This window comes from Sminthopsis crassicaudata, chromosome 6, assembly GCF_048593235.1.
Source record: "Sminthopsis crassicaudata isolate SCR6 chromosome 6, ASM4859323v1, whole genome shotgun sequence".
NCBI classification, from domain to species: domain Eukaryota; kingdom Metazoa; phylum Chordata; class Mammalia; order Dasyuromorphia; family Dasyuridae; genus Sminthopsis; species Sminthopsis crassicaudata.
The window spans coordinates 121,781,884-121,799,772 of NC_133622.1; the positions used below are offsets into that span (position 1 = coordinate 121,781,884).

At 35.5% G+C, this 17,889-nt stretch overlaps 1 protein-coding gene across 5 annotated transcripts in view; it reads left to right on the top strand.

Annotated features, from left to right (window-relative positions):
* Window positions 1-17,889, top strand: part of GSTCD (glutathione S-transferase C-terminal domain containing) — a 168,406-nt gene that overhangs the window by 105,899 nt on the left and 44,618 nt on the right. For all 5 annotated transcript variants that reach the window (XM_074273908.1, XM_074273911.1, XM_074273912.1 and 2 more), the window contains 2 exons: window positions 15,646-15,761; window positions 17,835-17,879. In XM_074273908.1, coding sequence (XP_074130009.1) covers window positions 15,646-15,761; window positions 17,835-17,879 — 161 coding nt within the window. The remainder of the gene's footprint in view (window positions 1-15,645; window positions 15,762-17,834; window positions 17,880-17,889) is intronic.

A 17,889-nucleotide genomic window follows, 5' to 3' on the forward strand; every position in this document is an offset into this window, starting at 1 on the left:
TAATTAAAATTTTTGGAGAAAATAATTTAAATAATCACAAAAATTCCTCTATTTAAGACTGAAGTGTCAGAATCACAGTAGCAATTATTCCTGCTGTTAGGAAATAGAAAGTATGTTACAGGCTCTGCATGTTATAAAAAACATATATTACATATAACTACGCATTTGGGAGACCAGATTTGATCTTCAATAAAACCTAAATGCATAGAATAGCAGGGTATCTTTCCAGCAGCAAGAATAGTGAAGTTTTACTATAATCATTTTGAGCATCTTTAATATATCCTAGGAGCTTGGGACCATTAACTAGAGTGACTGTTCTAAAGGGCATACATAAACAAAATCAATGCTTTAAAAGTTCCTACACAAAAGTTTTATACATTTTTAATCAAATAATGTTCCTGCTAGTTGTAGTTTAAGTTGTTACTTCTGCCATAGTGTGTTTAGAGGCAAAGATGTTGAGTTCAAATCCTAGATCTAACCGATAACTATATATATAACCATGAGCATCACTCCATCATCATAGACCTGAGTTTTCACATCTGTAAAAATGAGGAAGTTGGACTGTTTGGTCTCTGAGATCCATTTAAGCCCAAATTCTGTACTAAGCTATGATTTGAACTCTGACTTAGGGGTCCATTCTTTAATCCCTGATATTGAGAAAGCTTAAGTGTTCTGGGCTGGAATGGATTAAGCCAGTCAGTATCCACACTTAAGTATGGCACCATTATTCTGAGCCCCCAGAAACAGGAGAGAGATCAGGAGTTACCTAGACTGGAGAAGATCAAAGGCTGGTCAGAGTGTATCAATCCTGTGAGTAGTTCCAGCCTTGGTGAGATAGGAGGAAGCCAGTCTTTAAAAAGTAAAAATTCAAAAGAAAATAAATTTAACAATATTCAAAGTAAGGAGGTTGCCTTTCAGCTCTAAATCTGTTGTTCAGTAAGATAATAAGATTATATATTTAGGGTTGGAAGGACCTAGGAGATCAACTTGGCCTGTCTTCCCCCTTTTTTATTTTTTTTTTCCTTTTCTTCCAGATAAGAAATATTTAAGTAATTTGCCTAAAGTCAAACAAATAGGTAGCAAAAACAGAGCTCTGATTTGAATCTAAGTCTTCTGGTTCATGTCAAATATTCTTTCCACTATGCATTGTTGCTCTGATTCTATATACCACATGGGGGTCACCAATGCAATAATCCCCATATTTAGTATATATAAGGAAAAGAAAATTCAGGCACAAGATTGTGGCCCTCCTTAAAGATAAGTGACTCCAAAGTGAATGTTGTATTGTCAGTTCTTGAGAGCAACAACAATTTTTAGTCTCATTTATTGAGCTAGGAGTCATCATAAGGCTGCTTGTATATAAGGCTTTTGTTTGTTTGTTTGTCATGACATGCTTCTCAGTTCCCTTCCAGCTCTAGTTCTTAGCATCCTTTCATCTATAAAATTTTTGACTTTGATCCAGCAAGACCAGTACTAAGTTTGTATCCCAAAGAGATCATAAATAAAGGAAAAGAATCTATATGTACAAAAATATTAATAGCAGCTCTTTTTGTGGTGGCAAAGAACTAGAAATTGAAGGGATGTCAATTAGAGAACAGCTAAACAAGTTGTGGGAGATGAATGTCATAGAATATTATTGTGCTGTAAGAAATGATGAGCAGGCAGATTTCAGAAAAACATTGAAAGACTTAACATAAAACTAATGCTGATTGAAGTGAAAGGAACCAGGAGATCATTGTGCGATGATCAACTCTGATAGACTTACTCTCAGCAATACAACTATCCAACATAGATTTATGATGGAAAATGTCATCCATATACAGATAAAGAGATATGAAATTTAAATGCAGATGGAAGCATACTCATTCCATTTTTTTTCTTATGTTTTTTCCCTCTTGTTCTGATTTTTCTTTCAAAACATGACTAATATGGAAATGTATTTTAAATTATTATACAGCCTGTATCAGATTGCTTGCTATCTTGGGGAAGGGGAAAGTAAGGGAGGGAAGGAGAAAAAATTTGGAATTCAAAATCTTACAAAAGTGAATGTCAAAAACTATCTTTATATGTAATTGTACAAATAAAAAAACTATTGAAAAAAACTGACTTACATAAATTGCCATTAAGTGAAATGAGCAGAATCAGAAGAATATTATGTACAATAACAACAAGATTGTGCAATGATCAACTACAATAGACTTATTTGTGCCAGTAATGTTCTCTCTCTTCCCTCCAGCTTTCCTGACTTTCTTCAAGATTCAGCTCAGAGCCAAACTTCTACCGAGGCCTTTCCTTGTTCCCCCAGCTATTCACATCTTTTCTTCCAGTATTACCCCACATTAACTCTACAAATGTCTTGTATGTAGCCATCTATTCATTTGTTGTCTCTTCCATTAGATGCAAGCTCCCTAAGGACTGTCTTACTTTGAACTTTTGTAACCCCAGCTTTTATCCTGGGGTCTGGCACATTATAAGCTCTTAAAAAAGGTTTGATAACTGAGTGACATTTAGAACTGTAAGTTACCATCGATAACAACTCCTCCCCTCCTTAAAACTTTACAAAAATTAGCTTTTCCAATCTTTTAAAAACCAAAACCTTGCCAAAAAAAGTATATGATTTTTTAAGCTTTCACATCTAGAGTTTCTTAGTGTTTGGAACAAGAAGACCTACCCAAATTGACTACTCAGAGATCACTCATAGAAAGCAGAATTATTTATTAGAATCTCAAGAAGCGGACCCCATCCTGGTCTGTGAGCCAAATTTCACAGCAGGATACGGCCAGAGCCTTGAAAATGCTTACAGCTTTTATACATTTTAGACAAAGAACCTCCAAAATCCCACCCTTTATATGTTGTGATTGGTCACATAAGTCTACTGTTCCCCTAGTTGGTCAGTGAAATATAGTAGACAAGGTGATATATAGCTTCTTCTGTTAGACAATGGGATGTAGTCCAGGTCTTATCTAAAATCACATGACTCTGGAGAAGCCATAACTGAGGCCTATAGGCTTGGTTTACTTTAGAATCTGTAAGTTCTTCATCCTTTTCCCACACATTAGGTTGCTACTTATTTCTTTAACTCACAAAATATTATCCTAAAGTGCTGAAAAAGTCAATGAGTTTCCCAAAGGTGAATTAATTTCTTTTATTGTGTAGCCTAAACACAGAGAAAAACTGTAATAAATAATGCAGAAAAAAAAGGTAAAGTTTATGTTTTGTAAATATTTTGCACAATTGCTTCTCAGAAGAAAGGGAAGAAACAACTACTAGTGATGAAAATGTGTGTATGAAATTGTTGAAATGAAATTTGTTGTCACTAAGTTTCTGAGTTCTAGTTTAAAAGTCCCAATGCAGAAATAAAATGATTTAAGATCTTCATGTTCACCATAAGTAAAGCCTATAAGAATCTCCTTTGGCAGGATCTCCTGTGGCATTCTCCAACATACTAGAAGTTTTCTTTCTCACTCTTTACTCTATTTTGGTAAATTTCAGGAATTTGTGTTTGGGTTTCACACTAGAATTATATATATATCATTCTTCTTTTAATCAGTATCTAAAATGTTATAGTGAGGCAGCCTGATGTACATGATAGTTAGACAGCTGGCCTTGAAGTCAGGAAGACAAGAGTTTGTCTTACCTCTGGCATATATATTGTCTGACCCTGAGCAAATCTGTTAACCTATCGGTGCCCTTATCCAAACCTCTTTGGAATCTTTGCGTAGTAGCTATCTTCTTAAATCTCTAGAAACATGTCTTAGCTTGCTTTTAATACTTACATGATATCACTGTACATATGAAGGCAGGAGGTAAAGATATAAACATAGAGACATTCTTTAAGCATGATCTTCATTCATTTGTTCGGCTTATATTTTTGAGCACCTTTTATGTATATTAAAATTTAATTGTACTCTCCCAATTCAATCAGACCCATGGTACAATCTTATATAGGAGTAGTTCTATTAGAAGTAGTTCTATTCTAAAATGATTGTAGTATACAGTTGTACCACCTCTATAATTTTTTTTGGTGAGGCAATTGGGGTTAAGTGACTTGCCCAGGGTCACACAGCTAGGAAGTGGTAAGTATCTGAGACCAGATTTGAACTCGGGTCCTCCTGACTTCAGGGCTGATGCCACTTACCTGCTCCCCCACCTCTATAATTTCAAAGTGAAATGTTTCTAACAGTACTGTATTTTGCTACTGTATTAGAAAATCAATGTAGTTATTTTGCATGGATATAAAGAATTTGGAAAAATAATGACTCAGATAAAATATATTATAGCAGTGAAATTTCTGATTTTATAGTCTTGGGCCCTTTCATTTTGATAAATATAATAAGTTTGCTTTTTATTGATATTAATTTAAAGGGATTAGTGTATCTTACTTGTCTACCTTTTAGTAGCTAAAAACCTGACTTTTTTGAAAATGTGTCTCTTAAATTCTGTTGTAATCACACACAACATACTTCCTTACCTTGTATGAGAAAAGTTAAAATGTGTGAAAATTTTAAATATTTTATAATTGAATTTTGATAATCATTCCAAAAATACATAAATAAGGTAAACTTGGTAAAGTTGTTGACTATACTATTTTTTTTTTAATTAAAGCTTTTTTTATTTTCAAAATATATACATGGATAATTTTTGACATTCACCCCTGCAAACCCTGTGTTCTAATTTTTTCCCTCCCTCTCCCACCCTTTCCTCCAGTGGGCAAGTGATCATGTATGTTAAATATGTGCAGTTCCTCTATACATATTTTCACAAATATGCTGCACAAGAAAAATCAGATCAAAAAGGGGGGGGAAATGAGAAAGAAAACAAAATGCACAACAAAAAAGTGAAAATACTATGTTGTGATAAGACCATTGCAGTTGGTCTGAATCACCTCATTGTTAACAAAATAAAACAAAATAAAAAATTCAAGAAGACCATAGTTTTTAAGATTATTATCAATTTAAGGCCAAATTGGTGACTGTTTATAAAATAATGAAGACATTTAGCTAGCACTGTCCATTTCATTCAAATTCGTAGTCTCTTAAATGATAGAACTGGATTAGATGACCTCAAAGATCCTTTTGAGCTCCAACTCTATAATCCTATAATCCTACATGGTAGCACTTTGTGCATTTTCTATAGAAATTAAACTGTCTTAATAGATAAATATTTTAGACTTGATTATGTAATCTCAAAGAGATAGTTACCTATTTGAGAATGCCCATTTTATGCATAACTTTCAAACACAGAAAATCAGATTGGTGACTAGCTGAAGTTCACATATAAGAGCTCTAGAGCTCCCTATCCATGACTCCATAAAATCCATTTAAAAAATATGCTAACTTTAATCTTTGTTAATGTTGTGGATGAGACAGCATTCACAAACAGTACCATTCATTACAGTTTCTTTTTTTAATTTTTTTTTTACTGACACCTCTTTCTTCTGCCTGTCTTATAAAATATTAATTCAAGTGGCACATTTAAGACAGCTTTTCTCAACTATTCACACACAAAATCTACCAAATTAGTATGATTAAGTCTGCATTTTTCTTAGTCTTGTTTCTGTAGTTCTTCCAGAATCTTTTTTAAAAAATTTAAAAGTCATTTTAATGCGGTTAGTGGCAGTGCTGCAGAGAGTTGAGGTATGAGAATCCCCTTCTGGTCGGCGTAGGTTCAACATGAAAGAATTCATGAACCCAAAATATTAGTGGCAAAAAGGAAGTTTATTGGCACTGAGAAGTCAGACTTCATAGTGACAAGGTCCTGGCAGTGAAATAAAGGTCCTAGCAGAGGAATCCTGGCAGAGGAATAAAGAGGGGTTATCTTTGAGAAGAGAATGTCTTCACGGCGGGCAGGAGTCCTGGTAGGCAGTATGCCAAAGAGAGAGAGATTCCTTAACAAGCCATAGTCCTGCCTCAGGTCTCTGCAAATTATGAGTTTAAAATTGCCTTTTTTATAAGAGATCAATTGAATGAAATTCCTTCAATGGTGTCGCTGTCCCCAGGCCTAGATTTCCAGTTGAATGAGAACCACTTAAATTCAAGCTAAGTAAGAGTGGTCCTGGACTAATTTTTAACTCAATTGAGGGTACCGCTACTCAGTAGAGGGTGTAGCTAGTCTCACCAAGATAAGAGAACAAAGCCACTTTATCTTGATTCCCTGAGGCGGGTCTCTCAAAGAGGAGAGTTTCTCTAGAGTTCAAGGGGAGTTTCTCAAGATTCACCCCATGGCTTCCCCCTCAAAGTGACAGAGTACAGTTTCAGGATTCCCTCCATCAATTTCATTTTAGTAATTGTAATTTTTATTTGTTTCATTATATCTAAAATTTTCAAAGAACTTTTTCATGTATAGAGTCACAAAGAAATGTTTGAAAAGGACAACAGTCAAAAAAACCTTTACTTTCCAAGTCTAATTTGTATCTTTCTCCTTGTAAAAGTAAATTACATCATGCAAGGTAATTTATGGCTTGAAGCTAAAAGAGAGAGAGACAAACAGATGGATAAGTAGATAGATAGGTAGATAGATAGATCAAAACTATCTACTCTGAGCCTTGCATTATTGGCTGGAGCTCTGGTTCTGGCAGCTCAGCACAGTATAAGTCACAACTCCATTGTTCAGTCAGGCCATGAAGAACTTCATTGCCTTATTTGATGTTTTGGAAAAATTTTGCTAGTGTTTCAGCATATCTCTTTTTCTAGCTAGAAACCTACTTTCTAAATCCCATCTTTTTTTTGGGGGGGGGGGAATAGGTAAAGACAGTGTCTGAACAGCATTAAAATAGTTTAAACATCTAGATTTCCAATGCTTTTTTTTTTTTTTTTTTTTTTTTTTAGGCTGGGGTTAAGTGACTTGCCCAAGGTCATACAGCTAGGAAGTGTTAAGTGTCTGAGACCAGATTTGAACTCAGGTCCTCCTGAATTCAGGGCTGGTGCTCTATCCACTGCTGCGCCACCTAGCTGCCCCTAGATTTCCAATGCTTTGATCAAGGAAAATGTTCTGTTGTGGGCAGAATGACATATCACAGAACATGTAAAATAATTTTATCAAAATTTTGAATTATATTGTTAAGGAGTGAGAAGTGAAGGTTGAGAGATACCCAAACAGCAATGAGGTCCTCTGGCTAGTGTTGCAGACTTTACAAAAGAATTTACAATCCCAAAAGGCAAGGTTTGTGGCGCAAAAAAAAAAAAAAAAAAAGGGTTTATTACATTGAGAAATAACTTCTCAGCAGGCCAAATCCTGTTAGGATTTTTAGCAAAGTTTTGGGATTTCAGCCTTTGGTTATATTGGGTTTTTGTGGCCCAGAACTAGGGACCAATCTCCAGGTGAATTTGAGGGACTAATTTTTAACTCAATAAAGGGTGATGCTTTTGCCCCAGGCCAGGAGGGTTTGATATTTTAGGGTTTCTCCAATGTAGGTCCACCCCCACCAGAGATCAGGGGGAAATAGTTTGCATCAATATCAGATTGTTTTCTTTCTTTTTTTTTTTTTTTTTGCAAACACATACAGAAATTAGCATTTTAGCTAAACTATAAATGATTTATAACTCTTGATTCCTGTGTTTATAATTGGTTTCCAGGATATTAGTACAATAATAAAAATAGAAAATCACTTTTTGAAATAAATACCAAATCTCAGTATATTTTTTCCTAACTCATTGAAATTTTTCAAAGGCTATATTCAAATTTCCATCAGTTTCATAATATTTATGAAATTTAGACTTTGAGGGCAAAAAAGCATTGTAACAAAGATACACTTTTAGATAATGATCTGGATATCTAGCTACTGTATTTCTTAGCAGCATCTTTCTGGCAAAAAAAAAAGTGACTACTTTGTCATCTTGCATAAACTTATAAATTTCAGATGTTTAAAGATAGGAAAGTATTCCAGTAGATTCCTTACTTTTCTGGATGGATTCCTTCCATGTAGATGTACTACCTTAGCAGAAGAAATGCATTGGATTTGGTTTTTAATTTAAAATTAATTTCAAATAATTCTAAATTGCTTGTGAAGACAAGCTAGGACATGTTTGAGATTCTCTGATAAATAACTTTTGCTGTGAAATGAGCCAACCACTCTAGAGAGAATTTGAAACTATACCCAAAGGGCTACAAAGTTATGCATAGCCTTTGATCCATCATTGTCATTACTGTACTCCATTGTCTGTAATGATCAACTCTAATGGACTTTGCTCTTCTCAACAATGCAGTGATTCAAGGCAATTCCAATATACTTGGAATGGAAAGTGCCATCCCCATCCAGCGAAAGAACTATGGAAATTGAATATAGATTGAAGCATTTTATTTTCTTTTTCTTTTTCTTTTTTTTAAACTTTTTTTGTTTTTTAATTTATTTTATTTTAAATAAACAATAAGAAAAATAGAAAAGGAATACAAAACAAAACAAAAGAAGACATTGTCTTGTGCCCAGCAGAACATCAGGGAGGATACAAAATATATAACAACAAATTATCAGTTCAAGAAAGTATACATATTAGTAGAAGAAATTGTGTTCATGGGTGTTCATGAATACATGATACCCCACATACACAGACATTCACATATATTTTTCCTATCCCTGATAACTTTTTGCTTTAATTCTGCTCCTTATCTTGCCTTACTATTACTTAACTTCTCCCAACCATGGATATCTCCCCTGTCTTTTTCCCTCACCTTTTGCTATTTCCACCCCAATCCTCCTTCTAGATTTTGGAGGATGCTATATCCTTCATGGAATATATGTTGCATTCCTATTTAACTCATTCTGATGTGAGTTTTTCAGAATTACAAGCCCTCCTCCGCACTTTAATAATTCTGTATCTGTTCTTCCTCTGTACCTTATTTGTATAACATGATTACTATTTTTACCTTAACTCTGCCCCAATCTTTCTTTTGAGTTATACTGTAGTTGATGCCGATCTTAAATATATGATATATATTTTCCATGTGAAAAACATAAACAATTTGTCCATGTCAAGTTCCTTGAAATTGATCTTTGATATTGGCTCTTACATATCAGATTTTCTATTAAGTTTGGATCTTTGATATTGGCTCTTTTATATGTCAGATTTTCTATTAAATTCGAATTTGGTTGATAGAAAGTCCTGAAAATCTGCAAGTTTGTTGAATGTCCATTTTTTCTCATTCAATATTATAGATAATTTTGCTGGACAATATATTTGGCCACAGACCTAATTTTTTTTGATTGTTGGCTTCCCATGCTTCCAAGACCTGCGGTCTTTTATTGTACACCCCTGTTCTGCCCCAAGTCTTCTTGATTTTTAACCAATCTGCATTTGTCCTTAGGAGCTTTAACCTCCCCTCCCCCTCCCAGGAAAACTGGGTTTGAGAATGTAAAATGACCCAGCAATCCCAAACCTCTTTTGTACTGGTTTTCTTCTCTCTCCTGCGTAACATTAGCAGGGGAAATCTCATGCCAGACTTCTGTCTCCCTGCCCAGGTCTTTTATGTATTCCCTTAACCAATAGTTGCAAATATGTCAGATAAGGAAGCAAGCTAATCTGTTTGGTAGTTTCTGTCAAACTCTATAAAAAGCCCTATGTTCTTTTGTTGGGTACCTTGCTTTGGATGCGAATCCCATGGGCCGGTTAACTTCAATAAATTCTCCAATTAAAAATTAATGTTTCTCAACTCGTCTCTAAATATCTTGGCACAACAAGACCATCTCCAAATCAAGGGCTAAGTTCCAAAAAGGAGTTAGCAATTAACTAGGAGACAGACATGGAATAAGCTTCCTAGATGAACTTGCCATTAAAAGGGGAGAAGATACCATAACAAAGGGAAAGATGCCATAAATTAGCCAAGATTCTAGAAAACTTGCTTCCATAAGGCTGGCAATTCCTAATGAACCCATTATTATGATGCTTAATAAGGACCATAAATTTCCTAAGAGGAATTAGTAAAGAAGTGGGGTACCACTAAGTTCTTCTATAGAAAAAAATATATTTTCAGGGATTGATATCTATAAATTGACCTAACTAGATACAGTAACTAAGGGGTCATGATAATTTTATCAATGCTAGGAATTTGATAAGTAATTCAGCCTGGGCTCTTTGCACCAAAGGCCCACTTAAGGACAAAATAATCTTGCTTGCCTCAAGGAATAGCTTGGATTTATGATTGTACACAGAAATAGGTAGTCTCCTGTTAATGTCCCCCTCAGTGGCCCACTTAGCTGTGAAAGACTTGGAGTCTTTTTGTTGTGGTTTATTAACCCCATCAATACTACTGAAAAATTTTTATTCCAGAAAGATTTTGTTTCTTTTCCTTTCAGTCACTAAAACTTAATAAATAAGCATTTTATTATTATTACTTAAAAACCTCTCTTTTGTAAATATATACTACTAAAAATATGTTAGTACTGTGGCAGTCAAGTAATTTCATTCATTTGATGTTTTAATTAATTTGACCAGTGACTTTAGAAAGGCGCGCTCAGTTTGATTCTTATGACTGGGTTTAGGTGTTTCCAAATGGAGAATACCACTCTTGGTATTGTAAATGCTAGTAAGTTTCAACATTCCAGACAAGTACTGGTCATCTAACCAGTACATCTTAAAGATCTTCAGTGATAAGGGAGTTCATTACCTTACCTTATTGCATTACTGCATTATGTGGGCTATATGATCTAAACTAGTTCTACAGAATTAGAGCTGAAAGATACTTCTGAGGCCATAATTCAATCCCCTTGTTTTATAGATAAGAAAACGGTGATTGCCAAGGTTGCTTCTGAATGGGACTGATTGGATGAAATAATTCTCAGTATTGAGTCACATGATCCCTATTCCCAGAGCAGGGACCTTGGGGAGGTCATTTGATCTCTGGAGGGATGAACTTTGAACCTGGAGATGCAGGAAGTTGCAGAAAGTGACATGACTTGTGGGAGGCAGCCAACATTGGTGATCATTGGTCAGGGATGGTTATATCCTTTTAGTCTATCAAATGAGAAGGCTTCGGTCTTTTGCTTTTAAACCCTGGATAAGCTGAAAACTGTCCAGGTTCCAGGAGTACATGGAGGAGCTGGGATGGCTCCCAAGTATGTCTGGGCCTCTCCTTGCAGGGATTAAATAAATGCTTTCTCTTTGAACCTGATGATGTCTCTGATTAGTTAATTGGGAAGGGGGTCTTGCACCTGGCCTGTCCCACCTGTCCCTCACAGTTTACATCTCTTATCAAATTTTGTAATTCTGCTTTTGGACAGTATTAATTGTTAACGTTACCTTTATTCAGTTAAAAAGTGATTCTTTGTATCCAACCATATTGCCAGAATAATTTTTTTTCTTTTTTTCTTTTTTTTGACAGGTCATTAAACTGGTAAATGAAAGAATGTTATAGATACCATTTACTTATAATTTAACAAAGTGTTATTTCATGCCATTTTTATGGAAAAGATGGATCTACAGGCTAAAGGATAGGCTAAATGAAATTAGAATGATTCAGCTGAATGGGTTTAAATGGCTGAAAATCAAAGTATAAATGCTTTTGATGTCAACTTGAAGGTTCTCAGGAATCTATGCTAGGCATTATGTTCTAAAACAATTTTAATAAACTCTTTGGCTAAAGGTATAGGAAACATGTTTTTCAAATTTTTGAGAAGTGAGAAAGCTATATTGCCACTTTGACAAATACTAGGGATGGGAAATCATATAATTTTTCGGTGCCCCAGTCAACTGAGCCTAGAAGTTGCAGAACAAAAGCTGAGCTGCTTTAGCAAGGGGATTTTCTTATGTAGGAGTTGTCTATACCAGTGAAATTACAGTTCATTCCCCTTTTTGCTCCTTCTCCCCACAAAATTTAATTGGGTTCAAAAAGTTTACCTGACAGGTACAAGATAAGGAAACATTGGTTGGGCAATAATATGAAAGAGACCTGGAAAGTTTGTTGAGCTACACATACATTATGAATTGGTATGATATGGTAGGTAAAGAATTCCTTAGATATTCTGAGACTTGGGTTCCAGGAATAAAGAGGCTCTCTGGGCTTTGCCTCTAAGTATTAGAATCATCCCTGGATGTTATCAATGTTATTTCTAAAAGATAAGCCAGAAGATCCTTAGAAGGATAAAAAACATGAAGTTCAGGCCAAATAAGATATAGTTGAAGAAATTAAGAGATGTTTTAACTTAGAGAAGAAAAGATCTATTGGGGGGGGGGGCGGGGAATGGTAGCTGTCTTTAAGTATTCAAAAGACTGTCAGATGGACCCCAGAGAAGTTGTAAAGAGGTAAATTTAGGTTTCATGTCTGGGAAATTTCAATTAGAGGCATCCATGAGTGAAATACACTGCCTTAGGAAGTATTAAGTTCCCTCTTCCTGAAAGATTCTATATAGAAATCTGATGGCTACTTTTTAGATATGTTGTAGAGAGAATTCATTTTCAGAGGCAAGTTAAAAGAGAACCCTGACTTGGCTCTTTTTAACAGTGAGGTGATTCAAAGCAATTCCAATAGACTTGTGATGGAAAATGTCATCTGCATTCAGAGAGAGAACTGTGGAGACTGAATGTGGTTCAAAGCATAGTATTTTCATTTATTATTGTGGTTGGTTTGCTTTTTTTCTCATGTTTGTTTTTTTTTTTTTTTTCACTTCTGATCTGATTTTTTTTGAGCAGCATGACAAATATCTAAATATATTTAGAAGAACTGCACATGTTTAACCTATATTGGATTGCTTGTTGTCTTGGGGAGGGAGGGAGGAAAATTTGGAACACAAGGTTTTACAAAAGTAAATGTTGGAAAATTATCTGCATGTGATTAAGTACCAGAATTGAGGGTAAGGGATCCCCTCTGGTGGATGTTGTTGAGGGCGGTAGCCCCTTTGGTATTCTTTGTTTGATCTCCAACTTCCTTTGGGACTTGGACCTTTGATACAAGATGTGGTCAAACTAGTTTGGGCTATCTGAGGTGGCCAGGGTTTTACATCCCCCCATTCTTACCACTACACAAGCCCGAAAATTTCCACTTTTATAGCGCAACCTGATCAGACGTCTCTGTCAGGTCCCACAAATATTCCCCTTTTAGGAAATATCTGCCCAAAAACAGAATCCATTTGCATCTAGCGTCCCAGATCAAACGATTCCCAGAGCTCTTTCAGCTCCCCACAGTTTAAAACCACTATTCTTCCCGGGATTTTGGTTTTAATCTGCCCACGCTTATAAAAGGGAGAATTTCCAGCTTACCTCAGTAAAATTACCTCGAAAGATCGGGCCACCAAATGATGAGTAGTAAATTGAGGAGTAAATTGTGGTCTAAACAGAGATGGGTCTGTTCCTTTTCTCTCTCTCCTTCCTTCCCCAAAGTAACCAATGGCGGGTTCGGCAGCAAAGGAATTTGCTACTTAATGCTGTATGGAAACATAGTCTTTATTGATTAGAATGGAAACACCGGAGAGCCGGTGGGCAAAATGGCTGCATGGTACAAGGTCATTTGCAAAGAGAAGATTCCCGTTCTCTCTTTCATGCAGTGATGTAGGGAGGTTCCTGAGAGTGATGTAAATTAAGATAAGGACTCTCTTGTTATCTTTTGAGTAGAGACAGAAGTCTCTTCCCAAAAAGGAATTTCCTGATGCCATTTGGTCTATCTGAGCAGATTAGAATGTAAAACCCTGGCCATCTCAGATAGCCCAAACTAGTTGACCACATCTTGTATCAAAGGTCCAAGTCCCAAGTCCCAAAGGAAGTTGGAGATCAAACAAAGAATACCAAAGGGGCTACCGCCCTCAACAGATGTCACAGATTCTTTGAGAAAAAACTCACAAACCAGAAGTTTATGGCAAAAGAGGATTTATTTACACTAAGAAGACAGCTTTCTTAGTGGACAAATTCCTGACTTGGCAAAGATGGATTTACACTGAGAAGAAAGTATCTTCATCAGTGGGCTAAATCCAGAAGGGCATTTAGCAAAGATGGGTTGACAAACCCTTGGTTATATTGTGTTAGTCTTGGCCTGGGGCTGGGGAGCAATTTGAGCAACTTAATAGAGGGGCATTGACTATGCCCCATGCTGAGATTTCTAATTGAATGAGATTACTTGTCTTGGGTGTTATCTGGAAAGGGTGTGCCCCTCCCAAGGGCAGGGAAGATTTGAGAGTCAGGAAGGAGTACCCTTCTCCCCAAAGGGAACACAGTTTACATCAGGGCCACCCCTCCAAAGATTAAAGGGGATTTACATCACGTGTATTTGGAAAAATAAAATGCTGTTTAAAATGATGATTTTTAAAAATTAGTACTTGGAATCTTACAAAAATGAATGCTGAATATTATCTGTACATGTAATTAGAAAAAAATATATATTTTTAAATGGGAAAAAAATAAAAGAATCCTGAAGAGGTCCTCTCCAATTTTGGAATTATCTGATTTTTAGCTCAGTTGGGGAATTCCTTAAGATCTAGGACTTTTTACCTTTTTTTGTATCCCCAAGTGCTAACATAGTATCTGGAACATAAATGCTTAATAATTTTTTATTTACTGATTAATTCACAACCATTGCTCTGCTTCTTTATAAGACATTATGTATCTTTCTTTTTCTCTTGTTGTTGATGCCTGCGTAGCCCCCTTTAAGATTCCTTGTCTGATCTACCTTTGTTTGGGACTGATCTTTGATTTACAAGATCTGGTCAAAACCCCAAGGGGAGAGATCAGTATCTGAACCAGTTTGGGCTTGTACCCAACCCCCAACTATCTGCTCAGGTTTCCCCAAAACAGTTTCTTCCTTATCTGAAAAGCCCACCAAAAATCTGGTCTTCTAGGAATCAACCTGAGCTCCGTCCATATGCTTCTTCAAGCAGATAAAGGCATCAAAGGTGGAGTCGTCCTTTAGTCAGAGAGTTCAAAGATGCTTTGCATCAGAGACTCTCTGTCCCACGGCTTTCGGTGTATATCTTCCTCTATCTAATGCCTTTTACTTCCCAGACTTAACCTTGCTTCCAAACCTGGCAATAAACCTTGTTTTTACCCATCTAGGTTTTCGGCCTATAAATTCATTTACAGGGGACTCTCGCCGCCACTAGACCTGATTTAACTTTGTATCCTTATGCTGAATCATGACGGGTTGCAGAGGAGCTCCATGTGACTCCCTGTACCCCAATCCTGCCACTAGACCTCGGTTAATCCTATTGAGGTATATACCTCAATTATTTGGTTCCCTGTTACTCATCATGTTACCTCATCATTGTTATTAGTTCCTTTCCACTAAAGTCATTTGCTCATAGCCAATGATGAATTTAAAAAGAAAATTAGAAATAGATTCAAAATCTGATTTACAAATTGGTTGTCGTTTAATTTCTTTGTTTTTTAAGTAAGATTTTCTTTTTTTAATCACAAACTTAACTATAAGCAAATTGTAAACAGTTTTGTAGACAGATTCTATGGTTTTGAGGATTTTTTTTAATGTATAATAAATTGACTACAATTAACAAAATCTTCCTGCTTATTATCTCTTCCCTTTTTCTGAACTCCCTTCTACTCTTCTTTTTCCTGTAGAGATCATTTAATTTTCTCTCTCCATAGTTCATTGACTGCTTATATTTAGTCACCATTGTCTTAGAATATGTCACTTAATTCTGTAAGATTTTATTTGTGCCTTCTTCTCCCTTTACAATGTCCAGTGACTGCATTCTTTCCTTTTTGTCATTTCCAGGCAAGATGTCCACTGAACGTGCTTTGCGAAAGCAGCAACAATTAAACAACCTGGTTGCTATTGTGACAAATATTGTCAAACCTAGTGACATAGTTGTGGATTTTTGCAGTGGTGGGGTAATGGATCTTTTCTATTCACCTTCTTTTTTCTTCCCCCATTTTTGTCTACTGTTTAAGCATAATCCTAAACATGTGCAATTACATTGAATCCAATATAATATTGACTGTCACAGGCAGGCAGAAGGACCACAATTTAGAGAACCAGTTCATAGCTGTCCCTCCAAAAAGCTCTAGGAGCACAACCAAGACAAAAGTAGATTAGTAGATAGCTAAAGCGTTTGGTAAGCTCTTATGTGCCAAGTGCTATACTAAATGCTGGAAATTACATAAAAGTCCTCAGTCTCTAACAGCTTATATTCTAATTAAATAAGACTTACATAAAATGATGTTTGAAAGGGGGAGGAGACAGTCCTACAAAAGAATGGTGAGGATACTGCAAAAACTAGTCTGGAGGCCTGATTCCTAACAAGAAAAGGCAAAAGTCTCACCTTTCAGAGCCAAGTGGAGTCAAGAGTGAATTCTGATTTATTTCTAGAATGATTGAAAGGAAAATGTCAAAGAGTAAGGCCATGGAAAGAAAAAAACTAAAACAAGCACTAGCCAACTTAGAAGAGCTACCAGAATTATCTCCATGATGCAGCTTTTCTCTTGCCACTAAATCTACTCAGATAACTGGTCTCTGTTCCCCCAAAACTGATAGGGAGAAAGCTAGAGAATCCAAGGATAATCCATGTAGAGATAAAAAGTGCCATCCAATCTAGTGCCCTCGTTTTACAGATTAAAAAAAAACACTGAAGTTTAGAAAGATTGAGTGATTTGGCCAGAGCCAGAGAGCTAGTGAGTGTCTTAGATAGGATTTGTTGAAGAGGTGAGGAGCTGCCTTCTATTAATGTAAGGGAGCAAGCAATCTGTAGCTTCCTGAAACTGAGGCAAGCAAGCATGTCAAGGTTAATTGGGATATTGGAAAGATGAGATGAAAGTGGAGTTGCCTTTCCAGACTTTAAACCATAATTTAAAATTTTGGAGAAAGCAGTTTTCATAGATATTAGACGCCCCCCCCCCCCAAAAAAAAAAAAGACAAGCAGGAAAGGTAAAATACTAGTAAAAGATTAATACTTACTGAAATAGTAAACTGAGGGATTCATTATTTAAATAAATATTAGAGAAACTGAGCATCAGTATAGCAAGATATAAATTTGGATTGTTACCTCATACTATATGTTACAGTAGCTTAAAAATAGTAGATAAAAGAATTGGACATAATTAAATGAACAGGAAGAATATGAAATGTTTCAATTGCCACATTTCATTTCTAGAAAGTGGACAAAATTGTAACTATTAAATAAGTAAAAGGAATTGTTGAGGATAAGAAATATGAATGATTACATAAAAAAGCAAAGTTCTTCAAAACAAATATATAATCAAACGCAAAAGAAAAGTAGTATTTGAGGACTATTTTTGTAGCAAATATGAGATAAAAATTTATCTAAAATTCTAGGAGTCTGGCAACAAATATCAATGGCAGTACTAAGTCACCATTGTGTAAATGTTTAAAGGATCTGAAAACAATTCATGAAAAAAGATATAATTTGAAAAAAGACTCAGCCTCACCAATAATTAGGGACATGCAGATTAAAATAGCCTTGAGGCATCATACTTCACACTCATCCAATAAGCAAAATATAACCGAGCAACAAAAGGCCATTGCTGATATGATTATAATCATGTGTATGCATGAGTTGCTGGTGGAATTGCAAATTTGCTGTATCTTTGCAGAGGATAATCAAAATCTTGAACTAAATTCACAAAAAAACTTATCCCTTGACATTCTGTTACTGGGAATAAATTCTTTTGACTATAATCATAAAAGGGGAAAAAATGCTTTTCATTTGTCATTGCAAAGAAATACAAGCAAATCTAAATGTCTAATACAGGACTGAAAACACATGTAGAAATTTATTTTGAAGTGTAAATAGTTGTAAATGTATGTTGATTTGGTTTTAATGTTTAATGTTAAGTGCATAGTAAATAATTGGGGGGGGGGACTCTTTTTTTTGGGAATAAGCCATCTCAGAATGTTCAAATGCTCCAGGGACAAATATTAACATCTTTACTCTTTGCCTTTTATAGGGACACGTTGGAATTGTCCTGGCTCACATGCTGCCATCATGTCAGGTAAAACCTG